Source organism: Pelmatolapia mariae, linkage group LG10_11 (assembly GCF_036321145.2).
Source record: "Pelmatolapia mariae isolate MD_Pm_ZW linkage group LG10_11, Pm_UMD_F_2, whole genome shotgun sequence".
Classification (NCBI taxonomy): Eukaryota; Metazoa; Chordata; class Actinopteri; order Cichliformes; family Cichlidae; genus Pelmatolapia; species Pelmatolapia mariae.
This window is the reverse complement of record NC_086236.1, coordinates 21782402-21806315: the sequence shown is the minus strand read 5'-3', so window position 1 is coordinate 21806315 and position 23914 is coordinate 21782402. Positions and strand designations below refer to the sequence as shown.

The window sequence follows — 23914 nt, the reverse complement described above, 5'->3', positions numbered from 1 at the left end:
GGGGTTTGTAGATCTCCAATGTGCTTCTGAGCATCTTTCTCTCTGTTTTTTCTTCTTTCTTTATAACCTTATCCCCAACTTGTTTCACTGCACAGAGGATGAATCACGTGGCAAAACCTGTTTCCTTCTCCTTCTGTGTTGGCGGTGAGGACATCAATATTTTTCAGCACATGTGTTTCATCTGTCGCTCCGAGGGCACCTGGGAATCCAGTAAGAGAAAGCCTACCAGTGCTGGCGTCACAGATGTTTTCTGCTCGCTGTAAACATGTGTGGCGTCCCAGCGGGCACGGCACAGAGCGCCGGACACACGGCTGAGTTATTGTTCTCGTACCATCCATCTGAAAGAGTTAGGGGTGAAGAGCTGGCACACATTTTAACAGGATGTAAGCAGGGAAATAAATGCAAGGCTTCTTAACTCGCACATTTCTTGAACTTGTGAGCTTTTTAGTGTTTTAAATCCACCTGCGATTTAGTGCTGACCAAACCCCAAAATGTAATTGTACAATAACACTACAAGGTGCAAATTTGACTCCTTTGGATGTGCAGCTGAATATTTGTGGGGCTCATACTGTAAGCCAGCGCTTGCACAGTGATTAATCAGATGTGGACCTTTGTTACAAATATAGTCTGTTATTGCACGCAACAAAGCTGCCTGTCACAAACGTCACCATTGACAACGTACAAGAAAAGGAAAAGTTTGATCAACTCATTGAATTTCTTCACCCGAACAAGAAGCGCTAAGGAAAAGAAGGAGCTGATTAGTGTAAATCCACATAAGCACAAACAGTCCTTGATGCCAGATTTCACAGAGAGACGTTTTCCCCCTCTGAGAAAGAACAGTCTGAAGATCCACATGAATAATCAAAGTTTTTTACGCTTTAGTGAGGAGATTTCGAATTTCTCTGAAACAACACATCTCCCTGAGCTTTTTCACACAAAAAAATCACTATTTCCACGGTCAGCACCCGTCGCCACGCTCGGTCAACTCGTGCTGTTTTGGTGCAACACAAAGAGGCTCTGTTATATCAGCAGCAACACAAAAGTGCAGGCTAACCTCAAATGGAAGGAACAAACTAGCTTTGCAGGTATGCATTATGCACTCAATGTTATCTGCTGGCTTCTGTTGACTTTAGTTAAGAACATTCCTCTGCCAGTCACTGCTTAACCACAAATAAAATAAAATAATAATAGCTGAAAGCTGCTTTATTTTCTATCTGCATAAAAATGTTGAACAAAACAAAACAAAAATCCGAAGCAGTTACAGGTTTAAGTGTCTTAGTCATCTAAGTATGTCCATCAACATTGTGTTGATCATCGAAGTGTACATAAGGAAGCTAAAACCCATCAAGGGAGCACATGATACGGGCTCTGATATGCGAGAATGAAGGTTGTGACTAATCCTAGTGCTCGCGGCCCATATGCCGCCTCATATGCAACTCGTAAAATTGCATCGCACATGTACACAAATAAAGGGTGGTCCAAAAATCAACGTGGAAGAGTAGCTAGCAGTTGGGGGTTTAGCGTCACACCTGTGATTAGACTACTCCGGGTTTTGGAAGTACAAAAATCTCATCTGACTTTCTATTAACAGCTTAAAGAAGGGGGTGCAAGAAGCTTGAGTTGGCTAATCCCAATGTAAATGTTTGCACGTTTGCAGGTTCAAAAACCACTGGACTTCATGGAACAGGGTATGTGCTTTGTCCCTTAAGTAGGTTTGAGCAACAGACATGATACATTCAGAATCAGTTGTCTCTTCTCTTATTATTATTATTTTTTGTTTGTGTTTTGGTTTCTCTTTGTTGCAAGACAGTAAAATATAAGTTAGGCAGGCAAAGTTACATTTTCAGGGTTTGATTGAAGGACCTATGTACACAGGAAGCTACGCTCAGTCGAACTGTACATCATGACAGACTCACAGAGAGCCACGTTTCAGCGGCTCCTTTAAGAAAACCTTCATGAACCACAGACTTGAACTTTCTCTTGTTACATCACCGTCAAAACACATGAGCCTATTTACAATATATTGCAACCTCGTGTCTGCTAAAATAACAACTCCCGTGTATCAAAAACTCCACCTCGGAGATTAGTTTTCATGGCAAATCACAAAAAAAGAGAGAAAAACAAAACAAAAGACACCCCCCTTCACATTACAAAGTATTGAAGTCATTACAAAACTAAAGGGAAAAAGACAAAGTGCACAGTATAAAATCTGTCGTGCATGTGTTTGAGAATGGGAACGAATTTGGAGCGATGCAGAGAGAGAAATGAGCAGAGAAGCTGTGTTTTCAGGCTTCCACAAACAAAAAGAAAAGTTAACATTAATCGAAATCTTACCCCAAGTGGTCTGTGGTAAGACTCGTATCACATTTGATAAACTCAGACTTATTGTTTTTATTTCCCATCTTTTTGAAAACTACACGTTCACCACAATATGTCCCAATCTTTGTGTCAGACACCCAGCAACCTTTCCACTCAGTCCAGCCGTCTCAAACCTGCGACTCGAGATCAGCAACTCGGCACCGCTGAAAGTGATGTCAGCATCTTTTGACATAGTTTAGGACGATGCAAAGATTATATGCAACATGGACACACAAGCCGTGTCTGCAGACTGCTGAGAGCCTTTAAAGCGAGCGTGCCCAGCAGGACGGTTATGTCGGATAAAACTATCTGACCGCTTAGAGTTTAAAAAATAAATAAATAAATGGCTTACAAGGGCACTGCAAATCTACATAAGCCGTAAAAAAAAAAAAAGCCATGCCACATTTACACCCTGTTAGGGCTATTCTGTCTTAAAGGGACATGCGCACAGAGGAGGCAAACGGACCGCTGAGAAAGCAGCAGGGTTGGGAAAAGTCACTTTGCAAAATGTCACTGGCTTTAGATTTCTGATTGCCAATTTGACAACGTAACAGCACACATAAGTTATTATTATTATTTCAACATTTCTACCAGACTCAGTTCTAACTCTGTAACCTTCATGCTTGAAATTCATTTGCCAATTTTTCCTTTTAAATCATGTGATCTTTTTTAAAAAGTAATACCAGAGTGGCTTATTTGCTGTGGTTTTTTTATTACTTCACAAGTAATCCATTGTTCCCAACCCTATAAAGCGGTGAGTGTGGCAGAGCAGTCACATGCACACTACGGGAAATGTTCGGTTAGACACATGAGGACTAACCTTTAGCTCTCTGGCTGCTGGGTACTAAACATCACACAGAATAACAGGCAGCTGTGAGGGGAGGAGACTCACACGTCTAATGAAAGCACCGTTCACGCAGTAAAGTTGCATGTTAGGGCAGAGGTGGCCTTTTTTTTCTTTCTTTCCTCATTTTAGGATTGACATTTGATTGACCAGCTTTAGCCTTCCTCTATGTGGAAATAATTAGTCTGTGAACAATCAACAGTGAGCAATATATGATCGGTTATGTTTTTTTTCTTCCACAATTGAGAGAGTTCTCTTTTTCTTTTTTCCTTTTTTTTTCTTCTACATGATATAATGTACTGCGCAGAATGGATATGCGCACATACTGGAAGCATAAATGTTGCCGAGGACATGCAAGTTGTTGAGTATACAGCAGAGCAAAAAGCGATGTTTCCCCAACATCAAAGTCTTCTTCATCTTCTCGGAACATCGTCCGTCGCTGAGATTTGAATCTTCAAGCGCGTGACTCTTTCTTCGAGTGTGGCTTGTTTCCCAGCAGGGCGTCCATCTCAGTAACGGTTTGAGGGGTCATTTGAGATAAAATCTGAAAGAAGGGAAGGATGGCATGAGCTTAAAGTGTGATCTGCTGTTTTTTGGGTGGTTCTTTTTATTGCGCACAAGACATAAAAGCATATTTGAATACAGCACATATTTACCCGGAGGGCACCCAGATTCTCAAGAAGCTGGTCTGTATTAGAAACACCCAGAAGTACTGAGCTGACTCCCTCACTGCGCAGACACCAGGCTGTAAAAAGAGCAAACCAGGAAAACTGTATTGCTGGAGGAATATCAGTTTGTAACCGAAGTAAAGTAGCTGATTTTTTAGACTTGTTTTAAAAAAAATGTTAACAGATTTAACCAGTGGTTGGATTCCATTTGAAAGCCTTAATGCAGACCATACATATACAAAGCACTTAATTAACAAGATCACAGATTATGTAATGTTATTTTCATGCAGGAGACAGATTTTCTACACTTCTCCCAGAACTGTTACAGAACTTCCTACCTGCGTGTGTACAGTAAGATTAAACATAATGAATCAGTCATTTAAGGAGTGAAAATCATGCAAATATGAATCGGTTCAGTCTTAATCTGCAGTCACATGATGCTAAAACAAGCAAAGCTGCATCTCTGTATGTCTGCACTAAAAAATTAAGGCCGTTTGCTCGGATCATACCGATGGCTAACTGTGCAGCAGTGCAGCCCAGTCTGTCTGCCAGTAGATGGAGCTCCTTGATTTTAGCCAGCTGCCTCCGACCCTCCTCACTGTTCACTCGCTCCTTCAGCCACTGGTACCCCTTCATCAGGACCAACATGGAGAAAATCACTGATGCGGCACTGATTCACACTGTATGCCGATAAAATCAAGAACTATAGTGAGGCTGATTTGGAGCCAGAAGAAGTGGAAGATCAAACTGACCTTCATTGCTGCTCTGGAGCACTCCGGTACACCATCACTGTACTTGCCTGTGATTAAACCACAAGCGAGCGGAGACCAGGTCATCGCTCCAACACCTGACAGAGCGAGGAAAGTGTGAATGAAACTAATGAAACTTAATTAAAAAGAAGAGATAAATGTTGCTGTGGGATTTTTGGATGCCTGACCGATCTTGTGGTAGAGTTCAGGAAGCTGCACTTCCACTTTGTCCCTCTGGAAATAGTGATACTCTGCCTGCTCGCACACAGGTGGTATCAGGTTGAACTGGCGTGCCACTGAGTATGCCTCCTGGTGCCGCAGAAATGAAAACACAACGCAATGGTAAGTGATCAGCGTTATCTGGAAAAAAGCTGACACTCGTGAATTTGTGAAGAGTAAGACTTTAAGAGTGAGAGCTCAGCACCATGATTTCCATTGCGCTCCAGCGCGAGGTTCCCCAGTACATAGCCATACCCTGGTTTATTACAAACGTCATGGCCCGTACAATCTCTGCAAATCACAGCACACGACATCTCACTTAAATTACATTCATTTGACAACTCTAACGCATCTGATTAAACCTTATTTCCACAAATAAAACATACTACCATACAAAAACCCTCCATATTTGTGCTACAACAGTAATAAGCGGTTCAAACTGACCTTCCATCGGACTGTTGACATCATTTCTGTTGGCAAAAACGATGTCCACATAATCTAGCTGGAGTCTTGATAGGGATCCTCGTAAACCTGTGATAAACACGAGTCAATTATTGGACTAAGAGTCATAACTTTAAGGCACAGTGATGTTTTGAGCCACCGCTACACAACAGAGAGTCTAATTACAGTGTCAATAGCTTTGCAGTTATTTGGCAATAAACCAAAGTATCAGGCTGCATTATATTGACCTGGTAATCATGCTCAATGAAGCGTAAGGGAAGGACCAAAGTTATTACATTTTTTTCCTGATTGAGACATGAGTGTGTGTTTGGAATTTCATGGAGTTTCATCCAGTAGATCTATAAATACGAACTTCATGCTGGTGCCTAATCTTAGGCCAGATCACTAAGGTGATTTATTTTTTACATTTTAAGTTTACATGGCATCAAAATAGCATTCAGCTCCTCCCAAGATATTAGTGATTATCCTCAGTACAGTGTGCTGGTGGAGGGTAAAATGAGTAATTCTGTTTTATGTTCGATTTTCTGCTTCTCAAATGTTCTGGGCAAGCGTCTAACCTTGGGTAAGTCAGCAGTTGGACTTTTTTTTCCTGAGCAAAGTGAAAAATAGTGCATAGAGTCGAAATCTGAGCGTTGTCCCTGCACGCGGTGCAAGCCTTAAGAGCTGCACGTAGTTCACTCATTATGCAACGGCCCCAAATCAAAAGCTTCGTGACAATGACATAGAAAAAAACTCATTCAAGTCCAAGGTAAATGGTCATCCTGCGGCCGTGCTGCTTACAAAAGGAACAAAGACCACCACCGTATCCTTTAGCTTTTTTAGGATTATTTTTGGAACCGATGAAACGGCTGGAAAACAGCAATCAAGACATGTACCTTCACCTGACCTCTGTATTTTCTTTGACCCAACAAATCTGATGACAGGCCTCTGAAACATCCTACCCATCAACATCTGCACTTAAAGCGATATAGCTTCAAAGTGAATGCACCTCATATCCAAATAGTGTCCACTGACATCACAGTTAAAAATGAAGTTGTGCTTACTGTGACGTGTAACATGGAGCTGACTGAGTGAGTCAAACAACGCTCACACTAAAAGGTAAAGGGGGCTTCGAATGAATGATAGCAACCACATCATTAGTGGTTGAAGTAACACACAGGAAAACATGCTGTACAAAATATAGATGCAGTGCAACCTAATAAAGCATAGTTTTCATTTATAGTCTTTAATGTATAATAAGCCCAAAGCTAACGCAGAAGTGTCACAAACTGCAGTTCCTCTAATGGCCACTTGAGGCTGGCTCCATAAGCGAGCTAATCCCCATAGACTCCTGTGTTAAAATGTCCAACTTCAGAGCAAAAATAAACTCGTTTATAGTCTCTTATAAAAAATAGTTTTGGTCTCTAAAGCAAATTTTTCCCTTTGTGACTCTTCTATGTGGGCTGGATTTTTTTAGATATGTAAATCACCGCTTCAGTTTATATCAAAGTTCTGCCAGCTGTGCGCTAGGTTTCACCTCAGCTAATTTGAGTCACTGAGTGGGAGATCCCCACAGTGTCTGTGGTGATGTTGTGGTCCAGTTCCAAATGACCCATTTTCTATTTTAAATTGTCGGTTTAAAGTCAAGCTGCAGAAAAATATTTATCCAATGTCTTCTCCTCTCACCGCCAACCAGTCGTGGCAGATGGCTGTCCCTCCCTGAGTCTGTTTCTGCTGAAAGTTTCTTCCTGTTAAATGGTAGTTTTTCCTTCCCACTGTCGCCAAAGCACTTGCTCTGTTTGTCTTCTCAGTATTATTGTAGGGTATTTACCTTACAAAATAAAATGCCCTAAGGCAACTGATCTGTGATCTGTTGAATTTTCTGTAAATATAACTGAACTGAAATTGATTTAAATTGCTTTCAACTGGACCAGAATAACCCCTTATTTGGTTTACACTTTGCAAATACATGAGTAGACTGTACCTTCAATAATGTGCTTTCTGGAGAGTCCTCTCTCTGTTTCTGCCCTGTGGAGTTATGAAAATACAAATCATTGATCCTCATTTAAAATGATGAATGGAAAGAGGCTGGGTTGAAGAAATGTGAAGAGTCTAGTGTTTTAGTCTTATACTTACTGGCCTCCCCAGTAGATTTTTGTCGTAATGACAAAACTTGAACGTCTGGCAAGGACAAAGTCGTGAGTATTTTGATTGCAGCATAACATTTAAGTTAAGGGAATCAGCTCATCCTAAATCTAATAGTACGGACAGTCTTTCTCTCTTTCTGGTGTTAAAATTAAAACATTTTATTACCAATATGTGCCTCTTAGGCAGCTGGGTGAGTCAGCCACCATCTTTGATCAGGGAATTTAACATTTTTATCCTTTTTAGTCTCTCTGAGGATAAAGCTCTACATTTTTTTCCCCAAGTATGACTTTCCCTTGAGAGAATTTAATGGTGTGCCGCTATCAAAAGTAATAAAAACATGTAGTAATGCAGTTCATCTCAGGAAGGGATTATTAGGGATTATTTAAAGTAAATCTGTGATCTGGTCGAGTTAAAAAGCTTTGCATGCCTGTGAGTCAGTTAGGAAGAATGAGTAATCTCACCTCCAACCTTTCTTCTTGATAATGTTCCCTAGAGTAATTTCCGCCCTGTGGAGAAACACATCATTGGTTGTGACGGGCGGAGGCTAATAAACTTTATTTGTATGTAACGTTTAACGACAGAATTGATAAAGACACGCAGACCAAAGAAAACAAGATTAATGTGAAGAAGAAGAATGGAAGACGGCAGACAATAAAAGACGACGTCACATAAAAACAGGTTTAAATTTTTTGCATTTTCTGTGAGAGAAATCAGACGATTTAAAAAAAAAAGTTTAATTGAGGCTCAGGAGAGGAAAGTGAAGTCTGACCTTCCAGAGGCGTACACCTCCGCTGTGTCAAACAGGTTCACTCCGTTCTCATAAGCTACGGTCATCAGGTTCTCTGCCATCTGAGAGAACACAAAAACTGAGACTGAGAGAAGCAGACGGCGGATAAATTCCAATTACCCAGAGGTCGTTCATGAAGGGCACTACTCAGGGAGGATAATACAGACAATATCTCGCCAAGCTACAGCAGTCTTAAGGCCTGTCACACATATTCCTGCGATCGTGAACACTGAGATTTGTTTACAGTGCGCCGAACGGTGTTACACAAAAACCAAACGAGTGAAGGTGTGCGGGAATCGATTTCTCATACAAACACAGAGAGAGAACGCTCACTTCATCAGAGATCTGCGATCCAAATGTCACCCAGGTGCCTGAACAAGGAGAGAGAGGGAGAGACAGACAGACGGATTTTATTTAAGAGTTTGAAGCTGAGCTGAATATTTCCCTGCCTTCATCCCAACTTACCTAACCCGAGACAGGAAACACGTAGGCCCGATTTTCCCAGGTTCCTATAGAAAGGGAAAAAAATCAGGAGGTTAGATGAGAAATGCCTGTAAAGCGCACACACACACAAAATGTGTGGGCAGTTGGAATATATCTGGACATACAATCTTCAAACACAGTAAGTAAGATGTACGCATGTGAGTGATGAGCAATCCTCAGTACGGAGACACTGTGGTTAAGCAGTGATGAGACTAAGAATTGCAGCCTTTCGAGCTACTTGTATCTCTAAGTGGAGTTTAAAAAAGATGGCAGCTGCAATATTACACTGTATTTAACACACATTTTGTCTTATTTGTTTCTACCCAAGCCTCCGAGCCATCTGAAGTAGTTTCGGTTTATTAATAATCACATCCACTCACAACTACATTACAGCGTTCTAAACTATTTATTCACGTCTATGAGGGAGCTGGCTCACTGCTTTACTGGACACATTAGGATTTGAAAGCTAAACGTCATCTTAATATGGCGATGTTGTTGATGATATCCTGATTATTCTGTAGAAGAAAAGCCACATGTAACACAAACCTGGTGTCACATGTAAAACAAAAGTACGACACAAAATTAAAAACCTGACACAGATGTAATTTATTTCTATCGTAGTCTCCGACACTTCACTCCTCCACTGCAGCTGCTGAGTGAAAGTCTTTCTCGCCTCTGGTAAAATGACTTCCTCTGTCTAATTATTTCTGAACAATTGACCTTTCATCCCTCGTATGTTAGCAGTTCAGTGTATTACAGTGGGCCAGTGAAACAGCTGGAGGGGACGGAGCTCAGCGCAGTTAGAGAGTCCCGGCAAAAGCTTCTTTGGTCTGCACCATAAATGGCCCAAAATGCTCCGTGAGCTAAAGAGGAGTCCATTAACCGACATGCCACATCTGATTATTCAGACAGCTGAATTTTGAAGGGCAGGCGGGGGAGAAGCAGAGAGCTGCATTTCTGACCACAGGAGCATGTACAGCTGAAAATGATGTGGGCTTCATGCTTTGCTCTCCTGTGTGCTCTCCCCCATTCTAATTAGCCGGGGAGCCAGCTGGAGAGCCGGCAGAACTGCAGTGCACCTCGCTGCTCGCCGTCTTTTCATCTCCAGCGCCTCTCCGCTCTCGGCTTGTCTGCCTGCGTCCACCGCAAAACAGCCAAATGCACAAAGACAGACTGTCAGAGCATTTAGACTCAGTCGAACAAGTCCCGCTTTTATTTTCCTGGTCTATTTTCAATTCCCAACCTTATGCTATTTTTAGATTCCTGCATATGTAAGCATTTGTTTCACGCTCTTTATGTGTGTGCGTGTGTGTGTAGTGGGGGCATCAGTCTTTATGTGAGCACTCCATGTGGGTGTGAAATACATATTGTGTGTGTCATTACGTTAAACTGTTAAAAAAGCACACAGGTGGAAGGTCAGGAAAGCTATTTAAAGGGAAATGTGTCTGCGGGGTTTGGATGTAGCTGATTCCTTGTATGGTAAGCTGGCTTTTCTTCGTGGTTCGTCAACCAATGACAGCTCTGCCTGTTCTCTCACGCTGACAGCCACTTTGAACACTGGGAGTAAATTTAAATGAGGCACATGGGAAAAACATATTTCAGAGACTGGATTATTTCAAATGAGCTACCTGAATATTTTACCATTTGTTTTGTTCTTTTTTGTTAGCTCTTCTTTTTTTTGTAGTATCCATCAAATCAGTCCTTTTTTTGTCTCAACTTTATTTGGATGAGAATAAAGGGGATTTTATTTATTTTTTGTCAAGCAACATTTGACAAGGTGGGGCCAATAACAGCATCCGGAAAAAATATTCCCTACAGTTTTAATCAGCTTCTAAAGCAAAGCTTGAAACTGATTCAAAATTGCTTTTGTATCTGCACACCGGGAGCAAATAAACGGTATGGTTTATACCCAACTTTATTTTTGCTTATTACCTTCTTTTTTATTATTATTTTTAGGGAACTTGAGAAAAACTCATTATAATTATGCATGATGGCTTTGAGCTGTGAATTAAGGACAATAAAAATCTGTTCCCCAGCTTAGTCACACACCTTCTGTCCATACTTTCCTTTTCACATTGGACCAGGACGGCAAACAGAAGGCTTATGTGTGAGGAAAAAAAACATACCACCAAAACATGAGTCAGCATTCGGTGGAGTGTGTCAAGCATCCAGTGGCATACGGCTGTTACACAAATGTTTTCTTCTTCTTCTGTTAAATGCTCTTCTATCCGATATGCTTTTTAAAGCTGAGTGCATGAAGCTGACAGCCTCGTGTTTGGTGAACGCTGCTTGTGAACGCATCATGACAGGGAGCAAATTTGAAACCGGTGTGCATTACTGGGCGAATTCCACAATTGCCAAGCCACATAAAAATCCAATTTTTATGTCTGTGTGTGCGCGTGTGCTTCTGAGCAATAGAGGATGTCACTGTTTCCATGTGTGACAACTGGCCGCCCCCTCCCTTGCGCTCAACTGCGCCGCTCTCTGCAATGCTGCAGTCTGCTAAATTACTATCAGTGAGTCTGGAGAAACACATGCTCTGTCTTTCCTCGCACTATCTCCCTATTGACAGTCTTTTCCCACTATCTCCCGCACGCAGTACACCCAGACTCTCGGCCTATATTTCATCTGAGGCGGATCTGAGGAACGCTGTGCAATAAACAGAAAACATCTATACTGTGCAAGTGTCATTACGGGGAGGGGTTCGATGCTTTCACGTGAATATTCACGCTTGATGGGAATTGCATTGGAACGCAGGCACAGTTCCACATGCAGACATGCATGAATGCACTTATGAGCAGGGCACACAGATGCTTCTCTATAGCCTTCATAAGTAGGTCTTCCAGTGTTTTCTTCTCTATTTTTTCCATTGCCATAAATCATGATCTCCAAACGAGATGATTGTAGCAACTTGGCTGCCCCGTCCATACATTATTAACGCTGGAGAGAGAGAGACAGAGGAGACACACAGGTGCTCCGTCACGGTTTAGTCAGCATTTTAACCTGTGCTGACATTCACAGTTAGTTTTCACCTGAGACAGGAGGAAGACACTATATACAGATGGTTAGGTGCTAATGGTGGACTTTTTTTCTCCCCCTTCCCTCTGCAGTTGTCATAAAATGCCACACACATGCTGAGCAGGCTCTTCTCCAGAGGGAAGACCTAGATATTAATAACACTCACGTCAGTTTTATGTGTATGCTTAGACACACATTTTCTGAGCACAGAGTGTGGGAAGATGGTGGACTGTCTGTTCTCTTTCAGTAATGCTGCACACACTGTTTTTGTGGCTTTAAAGGGTCACTTCACCCAAATTACAGAGAACAGATTTTTCTCACCTGTGTCTGCTTCTACCTAAATACAATCAATGCAGTGGGCAGAAGTTATGGCACTAAAAAAAACGCCACCACAAACTTTTGCTTTGCTTGTCATTCTCAATAATCCAGAGACATGCCAACAGAGCTACATTTTTGGGTTTATATGACAAATGAAACCAAATTAGCCACATGGCCTGGCACTAATCAAAACCCCAGCATCTAAGAGTGTACTAATTATTGATGTAGCTATTTTTAAAAGCATTAGCCTAAACAATGGACTCTTCATGTAAATGTGATTTTTTTTAATTCAGCTATATTAAAACAGTTAGGAAATCAGGTCTGTCCTAATTATAAAATACACATGCTGTGCAGGGAGCGAATGGAGAAAAAAGGGCACAAAGACACACACACGCACAATCTCAGCTGCTCTCCTCCAATTCGGCGTATCAGCTGCTGACACTTTATTAGTGGTCGTGACTCTCCCGTTAACTAAAAATGCATGTAATGAAGTGTTGCAGGAAAGAGCTCACACAAGCTGAATTTGACACAATGCACTGTGATTACTGTTTATTCCAAGTTTGGGAACACACGTGAGCTGCGACCCCCCCCCCCCCCCCCCCCCCCCCAAAAAAAAAAAAGTTCACTCGCCCCAACATGTTATCAAATGTTAATGAAATTCGCTCGCTGAGAAGGTCGCTGCACTCTGCCACTGTTTCATGTCCGCTGGCAGACGGATAAAGACGAGTATTTGAGGGATGTGGCGCTTTCCGGATCTCATGCCCCCGTGAGTGACAGCGCAGTGAATTTAAAGTGATTGAATGCAATCGCGAGCATGTTTTTGAGTATCACGCCGTCCTCCAGTTTTCTTTGGTGTTCCTGTTTCCCTGTGATTTAAAACAGCTCAACTACTTTGCCTTAATGAATTTTGCAGTGTATTACATGGCAGGCAAATGAATGCTACCAAGATTTATTTAAATAAATGAATATATTATAACACTGAAAAATAGAGTTTCAAATAAAAGTAAGATTTTAAAAGAAGAAGGAGGAATTGATCTCATCTAATTAAATGCCTTTTGAGTCTTTTCCAGAGCATGTGGACACTTGTTCATTAGGCTGCCCTCTGCTCTTACATAATAACAACATGCGGCCATGATGGCTCTGCCAGAAGACAATACCAGTCTTTGACTTTGATGAGACAGCCTTACTCCGAGGACGTGATGTGGATTTTCTGGCCGCGATTACGATGCCTCTCAGTTAAGAGTAAGCCGCCAAATGCAGTCAATTATTGACAACTCTGAGCTTCATCAAACAACACTGACCCGCAGGTCACTTTGCATTTTGAGAGGATTAAGTTGCCCGCTGCATACACTTAATCAAGTCCCAACAAGCAGCTGCACACATAATAACAGCCTAGATATTGTTCAGATGCATGATATATGCAGTAATTATAACATTAAGCATCGTACAGCGTGCTGTAGTAGTGGGTGGCAGATGAAAATAAGCAGCCACATTTTAGCAGTCAGTAAACAGATCATGGTTTGGATTATATTTTGGTTGAAATCAAGCACGTGAACACCCGGCGTTACTTTGCCTAAAACTTCCCAGACCTCAAAGTGAGTCACTAATCTGCCCAGTCAACTGGAACCTCTCCTGAAAAAAATAAAATAAATAAATGTCCCAGAGCGACAGAGAGGAGAGCTGAAGGTCAAGGTTTTTGCAGCCCGCAGTCGTGTTCTCCTCCCTGCCACACAGGCCATTTATTTCCCGTGGTTAATCATGACAACAGCGTGAGGTCAAAATCACTACATTATCGCTTCACCTGCCGGTTACGATGAATATTTTAGTCGCTGCTGGGGATTTGTTACACTTCGCTTTGCCTTCGGTGGCACGCGTGTGAACGGCGCGTGGAGTGAAATTAACAAAGCGAGCCGGTGACGCCGCTGCGCCGTCAGAGCGCATAAAAGCGGGCGAGATAACAATCTGAATGCTAAGAAGAGGCACGCGGCGAGAGTAATAACACTCAGGGTAGGTCACCGTCTCGCAGCACTAAATGAGCATGAGATGCGTGTTAAAAGTCGACAGGGCCGCTCGACGCCAAAGCTTCAGCTGCTGCGACTACACTACTGAGATTTCCACCTTCCGCTCCTCCAGACAACGGCACCTCTCTGCATGGCTGAATGTCAGAACACTTCAAATCCTCATGAAAATACATGAAGGCTTTGTTCTCCAGTTTAACATGCAACCCAGTATCAGGTATTATTATGAACGCTACATCTTCTTTTTCTTGTTTTTCTCTTTATGGTACAGCTGAGGTTTTTGTTTGTCGTCTGCTTTAACTGGAGCAGCATATCCTAAATGTTTAAAAATGTAGAAACAGCTTGGAAATACATTAGTTTGGCAAAATAATCTGAAATCACGGAACTTTTGTAGAGCTTAAGATTTTGATCTGTAGCACAAGTACAGCCACATCACTAATAGAGAGCGGTTGCTTTGCACCAAAGCAGATGATAGAGGTCAACTGGTGCACCTAAGGTGACAGAACTTAAAGCTCATTGATTAACAAGGTCTCTATTACTTGATTAATCCTTGCAAAAGCCAAAGTGCAAAAACACCACAGCAATTCCCATCAGGTCACAGACTCTTCATGGAACCAGCAACAGCTCCTCGTCTCCAGTCTTTGGTCTAAGCTGCTGGCTGTGATGTCAAACATCACGTGCGAGTGTCATCAATAGTTTGTTCTCATTCTTCACAATCACATGTCTTTAAGTTTAACTTGAGTTCTTTTAGATACAGTAAAACGGCATTCTTGGGTAATCGCTCCTAAACTCCTTCATGTCTTTCCAGCTGTCCTGAACTTATTTTGATTTTCTCACATCTGGCTCTTTAACAATACTCTGTTTCACAGTTTACTGCATGTCAGTGCTGAATGTTTTATCTGAGTAGGGCTTCCCTATTCACATTCTCCATCTCTCAAGCATGCATTAAGATTTATAGGCATCCGCCACAGACACAGCGTGCCCCGCGGCCATCTGTGAGGAACAGCGGTAGATAGATCTATGGTCTTCTCCAGTATTAATGTAAATCAAATTCCCTTTCCTTTTTTTTAAACTCATACCAAAAAAATGTTTTAAGAAATTCATGATGCTCAGATATACCATATTTGATTCTAATTCATGTGAATTTTAATTTGCACAGACAACTTCGTGAATGATGCTTTTAGATAAATTCTCTTTAGAAATATTTAGGTGCAAACATGACAAAAATGCGATTCCAGAGGAAAGTCGAATCATTTTTGGCGTTGTCTGTGAAATGTGCATTATCTTGTCATATCTTTTAATTCAATTTTCTCAAACTTGAGCATATTGTGCCAAATGGAACCATAAAATTGGGCCATCTGGACAGTTTGGTGTTGAAAACAGAAGGTTTAGTTACTTTAAAAATAGACATTTTGCTGAGTGACAGAACTGACTGCTACAGTCACCTCTCCATCAGCTCGAATGCATACCCTGTGGCCACACTGAACACACACACAGACACACACACACACACACACACACACACACACACACACACACAAACCAGAATGCTGCAGTGCACTGTAAGGGAGTAAAAAAGGGCAGCATTTGAAAAGAAAACAGTGAGAAGCTTAAACAAGATCAAAGAAAGAAGATAGAGTGAGTCACAAAGAAAGACTCTGAGCATCTGAGACCTGCCTGTGAGTGATCAATACTTGGGTTAATGAGACAGAAGGGCCACAAAGATGTGGTCAACGCAAGCAGCAGCATCCAGAACTGGAAATAGAAACCAGCGCCGGAGTCCCAAAAAATGCAGTTCCTCAAATGGCCACTTGAGGCTGCCTACAAGAGTGATTCAATCCCCCATTGCGTTTAAACAGCATTATAGGGCATGTTTACAGCCTGGCACATTGGTCTCCTTAACTCATTTTCACCATCATGACAACTAAATATATAATATAATATAATATAATTTCATTTATACTCAACGTTATCACCATTGAGCAGAAGCTGGGAAATTTTTCGTCACACATCGTGACCTCTTCTGTGTGTTTGTGCCCCCCTGGAACATTTTTAATGCAATCATCTGACAAGTCACAGAGCTCACTGTGTGGTTAATGACACCAACAAGAGATCTGTGCTCAGGTGTTTTTTGCAGAGTAATATTCTTTTATTCTATTTCTATGTTACTTGGCAATAATTAGCAGATATCTGTTTCTGCGTGATGCAGTTACACAGTCTCTGGACACACCTTTGTATTCCAGCCATTCATCCAAACATGGTCAAATCTGGGACTCCACAAACCAGTGGATGACACCACAGTGGCCATGGCCCACTTTTCTATATATCTATATAGTTCACGGGTGGTTTAGAGTGAAGGCAGAAGCCTGCTTACTTCCTGACCTCTGTGTAATTGTAATAACGGTGTGAAATGAGGAATGTGCGGCCACCGCGACGCCGCCACAACCAGACTGTTGTGGTGCAGGTGGTGGAGCTTTGAGCATACTCAGTTAAGGAAAGGACTGATAAGCGACAGCAGTGCTGGCTGATTAGAAAATAAGACAAAAACTAAAGGCAATGCCTGGGGTGTTGCCAATGGCAACTGGAAGTGGCCATATGCTGTATAGACTTATTGTGCTGCTGCACTCCCTATTAGTGACACTTTTCTAGAGACGGCAGAACAACCGGAAAAATCCAGCCCAATCATAAAGTCCTGTATGTGTGTGATTCTAAAGGGAAAAAAATAGGAGTGGAAATATCCTAGTTTTGTCGTGTGCCTTATTCCCTTTTTAAGCATCTTATTAAGTGGAAACTAAATTGACTGAAGAGAATGGCAGCAATTCAATCAACCTGATTACCAAGAAAGCAGGTCGTTAAAACTCTCCTCCTAGTTCTCGAATTTTACAGCCCAAAGATGGAAACACGGTGTGAGCCTGTGGAAGTCTGCAGCCTAATGTTAAAGTGCATGCTTTGTGCTTCCCCCCCGTTTTTAAAAAATGTATGTTTATGTATAAATACAAGCCTCCTTCATGCATGAGCTCTGCATGAACAGCTGTCCTTGTTTAGCTTCAAGCTCTAATCCATCAAAGGTAAACCACAAGTTTGCCAACACACTAAAAGAGGAAAAACATACATTGCATTCTTGTCTTGTTGTTTATCTGGTTGGATTTCCTTCCTACTTTATGACATGACTCAGACCTGGTGTGTGTGCAGCAGAGATTTTCCGTGCATATGATAGTCTCCTGCAAGGCTATTTTATGAAAATACATGTGTTTAAAACCTCTAAGAAAAGCCGGGCGTCCTAGTGTGGTTTCAGGGGAAGCTTTTATTGGAGGAAAGCTTTTTTTTTTTTTTTGTATTATTAATCTGCTGAAATGAGAAAGAGGCTAGCGCAAAGTCTGTGGCTAATGCTCCCATATGCATACTGTCTGAAATATTGTGATAGCATTAGGGCTATTTAGTATGACTTATGTAAGCATTTTTTTTTATTTATATCCATAAGCGCTTTTAGGAATAAATGTCATATTTTTATAATGTCAGAGAAGTCATTGCTCTCACTGAGGTGTTTCTCATCTGGCTAATGGATATGTAGGCAGTCTGCACAGTCTGCTCACTGGTGATATGTTTGGTGACAAGCTAACCTCGAATTCACCTCACATCTCAGCAAAGAGACTGGCAGAACTAGGAATAATGAAGGCCCGGTAGGGCAGGTAGAGCCTCATTGTGAAGAAGAGGCCCAAACCCGGAGCCCAACACCTTGATTCTGGTGGAGGACTTTCACCTCTGGTGGAGGTCAAAAGGCCACAGTGATCAGAGTGAAATAAAAGCCATCTCTCCAACCAATAAAGCTCCGTCTCCTCGTCTCCCCCAGTCAGGCCCATACTCACCTGTACTTCATATTGGTGTGGCGCCCAATAGCCTCCTTCATGTGGGCGTGACCCTGAGGAGTCTGACGAGACCCGGGACCCTCCCTGGTCTTGACAGAACCTTGAGACATGTAGTTGCCATTGCTCCCTTGTCCACTGCTTCCACCTCCGCTTCCTCCTCCTCCACCACCACCACTTCCACTTCCTCCTCCACCTCCTCCTCCACCGCCACCACCTCCCCCTACTCCGCCACTGCTCCCTCCAGGAGGTGGAGCGGTGCGAAGGCCACAAAGCCGGTCCTCGCTGCGACTTTTGAGGTTGTGCTCAGTGCATGCAAAAGACACCTGCATCCTGGCAGCTGATGTCTGTGTCTCTTATTCTGAGAGTCTGAGTATAGGGTTGGGTTTGTTTTTTGTCTTTTAAACAAGGAGTCACACAAACAGCAATGTCTACAAACTGTTGGTGCTGCTCGACACCGTTTCCCGTTGTGCTGTTGTGGCAGCGCCGTGATGCTCATACAAAAGGGCTCAGACAGGGCAGGTCAAAGATTTTGGCTCAGAGTTGGAGGGAGCAGGCGAGAGTCCAGCCTCTAAACATGACACACACAGAGTTACCGTCTGCTCAGTCTCCTGTCTGGTGATGCAAACCTGGCAAAAAGGCTCTCGGAGTTTTCACACTCACACGATGCATCAGGGCTGCCCTCCAAAAATCATCAGGGAGCTTGTGTGCTCGCAGCAGTCCTCAGACGAATTTGGGGATGTGGCAGTTCTTGGGAAGCCCCCCACCCTCCCACCCCAATAAAATCTCAGTACAATAGATGCCCTCCCTGGAGAGTGGCCTCGTCCGACATAACATGCACGGGCTCTGTATGGCTTATGTAGGGTGATAAAGCACTTGCCAGCTTGCTGTTTTCTCTTCAGCTGAGGTTTGTTGAGACTGTCTTGAGCTGAGGAGCTCCGGAACGTGCCGCAGCAATGACACAACCACAGCTACAGGCATCCTCACACCTCGCGTCGAAATCACTCATATTTCTCCCCCACCTTTTATTTTACTGTCGCAAGGTGGGTGAGCAAAAGGGGAAAAAAAAAAAAAAAAAAAAGATCGGGCTCAATAGCTCGAATTTACATCGCCGAGGAGAAAAGTCAGATCGGGGGTAAAGACACTCAAACCCCACCAATGCATCATCACCAAGCGGCTTCACGCAGCATCCAATTGATGCAACAGCGATGGAGAAAGAAGAAGAAGGGAAAAAAACCAACAAATTCAGCAAGCACGGAGCCGGTTCATCTTTAGCTTCAGTGTGTGAAGTTGTTCACATACCGGCAGCAGCGGTAACTGTGCACGTCTCCCGTTGTTCGCCAGGATCTCAGGGTGCGCGGATTTGGAAAAAAAATGCCGGCATACTGGCCCCAAAATCAGCTGCAGCAGACATTTCAAACGCTCGGTGCCGCCTCTCGGCTCTCCAGCATCATTTGGAGACCGCCCCCCTCCTTTTTTTTCCACAGGCTTCAAAACGTTCACGACACACGAGCAGTGTGGGGGTTTGGATAGATACTCCCTCTCCCTCCCTTTCTTTCGGGTGTGATCCACATTTTTTCATCACACCGATGCGCACACATTTCATCACAAAGGCACACATTAGGCTATACTTACTCAACCCCCTCCCCAAACCATCTTTTTTCCCTCCATAAGATCCAGAATTCTGTCTTCCCACCACTCCCATTATTCCTATTCTTCCTATGCAAAACATTGCCCTCCCCAATGATAGCTTGATTTGCCATCAATGACCCAATCACCAGAATTACACTCATTACTACCTCTGAGCAAACAGAGGATAGATGGTTTCTAAGTCACAATACATCACATCATAAGCATAGCACGGCAGGGCATATCAGATCATCCTGCAGCCCATCATAATGAAATGAAATGGATGTGTCATTTTGGTGGCCAAGCAATGATAATAGCCCCTTCCAGGCTTTGTTTACCATCTAAAGTGTGATGCCATATCCTTACAGAGGACTGTCAATCCAAAAGGCTTTACTCTGTGGTTAGTGCTCGCCCCGCTAAGTCTGCTTCACACAGCAGGACGATGTGCAAAATACCCCACATTTGTCACCATTGTCAATTTGGTTTCACATCTAGTGTTTTGAAGCAGATCTGCAGTCCCAGAGCAGATTGCAGGGCATCCACTGCCAACAGAATGTGACTTTGAGTTGGCAATCAGCTCTTTCTAAAGAACCATTCAGCACAAGTTTGGACGGGGAAGTTTCCAGCTGTACAGGCAGACAGAAAATACGAATGCTGCCCGTGGTGGCGTTTCAAAAGAGGAGAAGATTTAATTACTTCCACTTCACTGTTAAGACGCTTATTTTCCAGGAAGCACATTATTTTTGTATAGCCAAACTTTTGCATAATCATGTCGACTTCTTTATCTTCATCTCCCTGTAGGCTTAACCTTCCCCTTCACTCCAAATAATGGCCACTGGCATCACCGTATTACACAGTAATGACACTGACTCAGTCTGTTCTCCACTTCGGAAGCTTACAGCGCTAAAACCTCAGGACACAACCAGCACTTGTGAGCCTCATCTTGAAGTATTTGGGTGGAGATAGACCAAAAATGAGCACATGTGTGGTGCATCCTTATTTTCCTAGTAATGATAAGGTTATGGAATCAAATTATCAGAAAATAAGGGGATACAGTAGATGGCTTTTTTTCTTCTCAAGCTGGATTATACAAGAGCTTCTATAATTTGAACGTCCTTGAAAAGGTAGGTTATTCATGGAACTCAGACTCAGCGTAAAAACTCATCACAAAGTGTGACTTTCTGAGCTATAATCCCCTAAAATCTGCCAAACCGTCCCCCCCATCATCAAAGTGCTTGCAAGCATATTCCTTTAATGCTACAGAATGAAATGACCTGGACTTGCCTGTCACCCTTTTGGCTCCATTTTCACTTAAAAACAGAACAATTCGAAGTAACACCTGGTAAATAGAGAAATAAATAAATGTGTAAATGTCTTTTTTAAAGCAGGATGAAGCAAGAAAACTCCTCTCCCACGGTGGTGTTCATGTGTTGGTTTTGACACGCTTGAACTAAAATAGCACTAAAGAACGCTAAGAAGTGTTTGCAGGTGTGCCTCAACATGAAATTCGCATGGCGTTCTGAGAAAGCTGATGGCGTTGACCCTGTGACTTTGAAGGCATCTTATTTCTTCTTGCGGTTTTTATTCAAAAGTAATTCAGCTCCTCGAAAAGAGGACAGAATTACTTTGATATAATCCATGAAGATTCACACGTTCGAATCTGTCTAACCTATGAGCTTCGTTTCATTCGGCCCTCGTTGTCCGTTTTTCAGAATCTAAATAGCTCACATTTCTGCAGCTCAAACGTTTGTTTCCAGCTAAACCGGAATACGAGAGAGAACGTCAAGGTAGATGCTGGCTTCTGTTTTGATTACAGGTAATCATTTTCTGTCAGGAGAGAGTCCAGATCTCATGCAAATGAAGGCGCACAGAGGCTGTGGAAACAACTTCCACTGCAGGCTCTGTGGGGCAGTTCAAGTGATGGAAGCGGTTCTGCCAGAGGTGGTCGAATCAACCAAATCATACTCCGGTACGCCGTTAGTTTGTTTCAGCTATCAAAATGTACGCTGCCAGCACAAATGTGCTATAAAGTAAGCCCTAGATCTGAGCATAAAAATGATGTGAAATTGCAAATGTCACCTGATTGCACAAATGGTACCCCTTGGCCTGCACTATTGTCCCTCTTTCTGCTTTTGAGTCATTGGTCACAGGCTTGTCTTCACACCATGATGACGCTGCCACCTAGAGGCAACTGTTCTGGAGACTAGATGACTGTTTGCATGTTTTGGATGTGTTATAGCAAATAAAATGACAAATGTAATGGAATCTGTACTCAGTATTTTAGTATGATGGTGTTTAAGCAGTAATAATGAAATATGCAGCAGCTTGGCCTGTATCTTCCTCTTCTCTGTAAGCACCCCACCCCTCCTTTTTTCAGGTCTCATTCAATTTACAAAAATCTATTTTTCCCTAGGTTTTTGGTAAATTGATTGAAGAGTAGCCAACACTACCGTTCATTCGCCTCTACGCTTTAAACAGAGAGATGCACGCGGTACAACAACCAACCGCCCGTCCCCTGCTGTCAAATCATGCATCATTAACCCCAAACTTCTGCACCACTGATGCCTGACCCCGTCAGGCTGTTTTTTGGGAAGGCTGGAATTAGACAATGGCTCACGTACAAGTCACATTAGTGTTCCTGAACAACCGGATGCTTCTGCAGTCCGGCCACGTACACTCATCAGTCCTCCGCATTGAAATCTCATCAAACGCCTGATGTTTCTTTTTAGGTCACCAGTGAGAAAAAAAACAACAAAAAAAAAAAAAAAAAAACGAATATTTTTTTTCCCCCATCTCTCGTGAATGATGTCTCCACTCACTGCCTTTCAATTGCAGTCCTCTCCAAACACTCAATTACATCAATGCATTAGTAATATGTTAGAAAAATATTAACCATGTTATTAAAATGGATCATCCACGGATGGCTGAGTGCTCGGGATGGTCTCTTATTATCTCTGTAAAATCCATTCAGTGTGTGTCCTGCACTCGCTAAAAAAGCAGCCGAAACCCAGATCTGAGTTAAATCTGCAGCCTAGTGTAGGCTGTACATTCCAGTTCTTTATTATTAATAATTGCTTTTATTTGTTTTAGTGGCCTAATTAAATATACTAAGTCATAACTACAAACTCTAACTGCCTCATGGTTTCATGCTGTAAAGTCTTCTCCACATACCTGTACGGCATTGCAGAGCGCTCAGCCTCGCACTCGGCCAGGGAGAGGCCACATTCTCTCAGGTACAGCTCCAGCCGGCGTCGCTCCACCAGTCTGTGGGCTGCCTCCAGGATCTGAGAGGCCAAGGCCTCTGACTCAGTCTTCTGTTCCGAGCTCTTGCTGCTCCGGGTCCCAGCCTTGGCCACAATACTCCCCGAGGAGGTCGACGCCTTGGGCTTCTTACTGATGCCATAGAGGTCCTCCACTGAGTATTTCCCCCCCTTACCTCCTCCGCTGGCACCACGGCTGGCAAACATTGTTGCCTAGATTCCAGCACCCCGACTGATGAAATGGCTCTTCAATTCTGCTTTGCTTACTTTTTTCTCTCTCTTTTTTGCCTGCAACATCTACTTTAAACAGAAGCTGCTTCTAAGTTTGAAACAAAATAACAAGGCAGTGCTATTTTGATGGAGTTTCATGTAGATTTGAAGCATCCGGCCCGAGGATGTGTCAGACATCAAACTGCTGGAAAGGAGAACTTAGAGCACCTGCGAAATATTAAAAAAAAAAGTCTTGATTTCTCCTTTGTGGAGCCTAATTCCAAAATAAAACAAAGCCAGTCCGACATGTCAGCAGCAACACCCAGTCACAAACAATGACTCCTGCTGATGTGAGGTGCGTCTTTGAGTAAAAATGGATAGGAAAAGCAATCAGTATCTTTCTCTCTTTATCTCTCAAAGGAAGGACAGTGGGGGGATTTGTGTCGAAGCGCCACCAGCTTACATTTGCTCAGATTAAGAGCGCGCCCGGATGAAGTATCTGTTCTTCTGTGACTATAATCAGCGGCGGCTGTGAGAGTTCAGCTCGCTGACCTTTTCTTCAGATATAAATTAATAATGACTTTTTTTTGTTTTTCATACCTGCATGGCTATAATTGATCAGTTGATCTGCAGCGGCGCTGTCATCATAACCAGCACCCTCGCTGCCTTCGAGCCCTCGGTCCCTCAAACAAAGCGAGGGTGGCATCCTCTCAAAGCCTGGCACCGGCTTCAGGCCACTGCTGAGCGTGATATTGTCGGGGTCTGGGTTAATGCGCGAGCCAAACCTCCTGCGACAGTTTTTCACACAAACCATAAAGGAGAGCACAATGTGTGAAACCCTTTTTCACTGGAGGGGAAAGAAAAATCAGCGGCTACTGGTGCCCTGTTCATAAAAAATTAA

At 42.9% G+C, this 23914-nt stretch overlaps 1 protein-coding gene across 2 annotated transcripts; it reads right to left on the bottom strand.

Annotated features, from left to right (window-relative positions):
- Positions 1 to 1187: 1187 nt before the first annotated feature.
- Positions 1188 to 23541, bottom strand: LOC134638014 (voltage-gated potassium channel subunit beta-3). Of its 2 annotated transcripts, none has more exons than XM_063488628.1 (14): positions 22715 to 23541; positions 8680 to 8723; positions 8548 to 8585; positions 8197 to 8276; positions 7889 to 7933; positions 7416 to 7460; positions 7264 to 7307; positions 5283 to 5369; positions 5044 to 5129; positions 4808 to 4928; positions 4623 to 4717; positions 4380 to 4500; positions 3859 to 3947; positions 1188 to 3746 (listed from the first exon to the last, which is right to left on the bottom strand). In XM_063488628.1, the coding sequence occupies exons 1-14, from the start codon at positions 23008 to 23010 to the stop codon at positions 3657 to 3659; spliced, it is 1281 nt and encodes a 426-aa protein (XP_063344698.1). In that variant the 5' UTR covers positions 23011 to 23541; the 3' UTR covers positions 1188 to 3656. The 2 variants fall into 2 exon arrangements, with proteins under 2 accessions (XP_063344698.1, XP_063344697.1); XM_063488627.1 differs by lacking the exon at positions 22715 to 23541 and adding an exon at positions 17918 to 18672.
- Positions 23542 to 23914: the final 373 nt, after the last annotated feature.

What these genes read in the sequence shown, in the direction of transcription:
- LOC134638014 (XM_063488627.1), bottom strand. Translation starts at nt 18,246, where the DNA reads ATGCAGGTGTCTTTTGCATGCACTGAGCACAACCTCAAAAGTCGCAGC. An exon ending in CACACCAATATGAAGTACAG is followed by an intron (nt 8,724 to 17,917) that starts GTGAGTATGGGC and finishes CCCTTTCTATAG; the next exon opens with GAACCTGGGAAAATCGGGCC. An exon ending in TGTCAACAGTCCGATGGAAG is followed by an intron (nt 5,130 to 5,282) that starts GTCAGTTTGAAC and finishes TGTGATTTGCAG; the next exon opens with AGATTGTACGGGCCATGACG.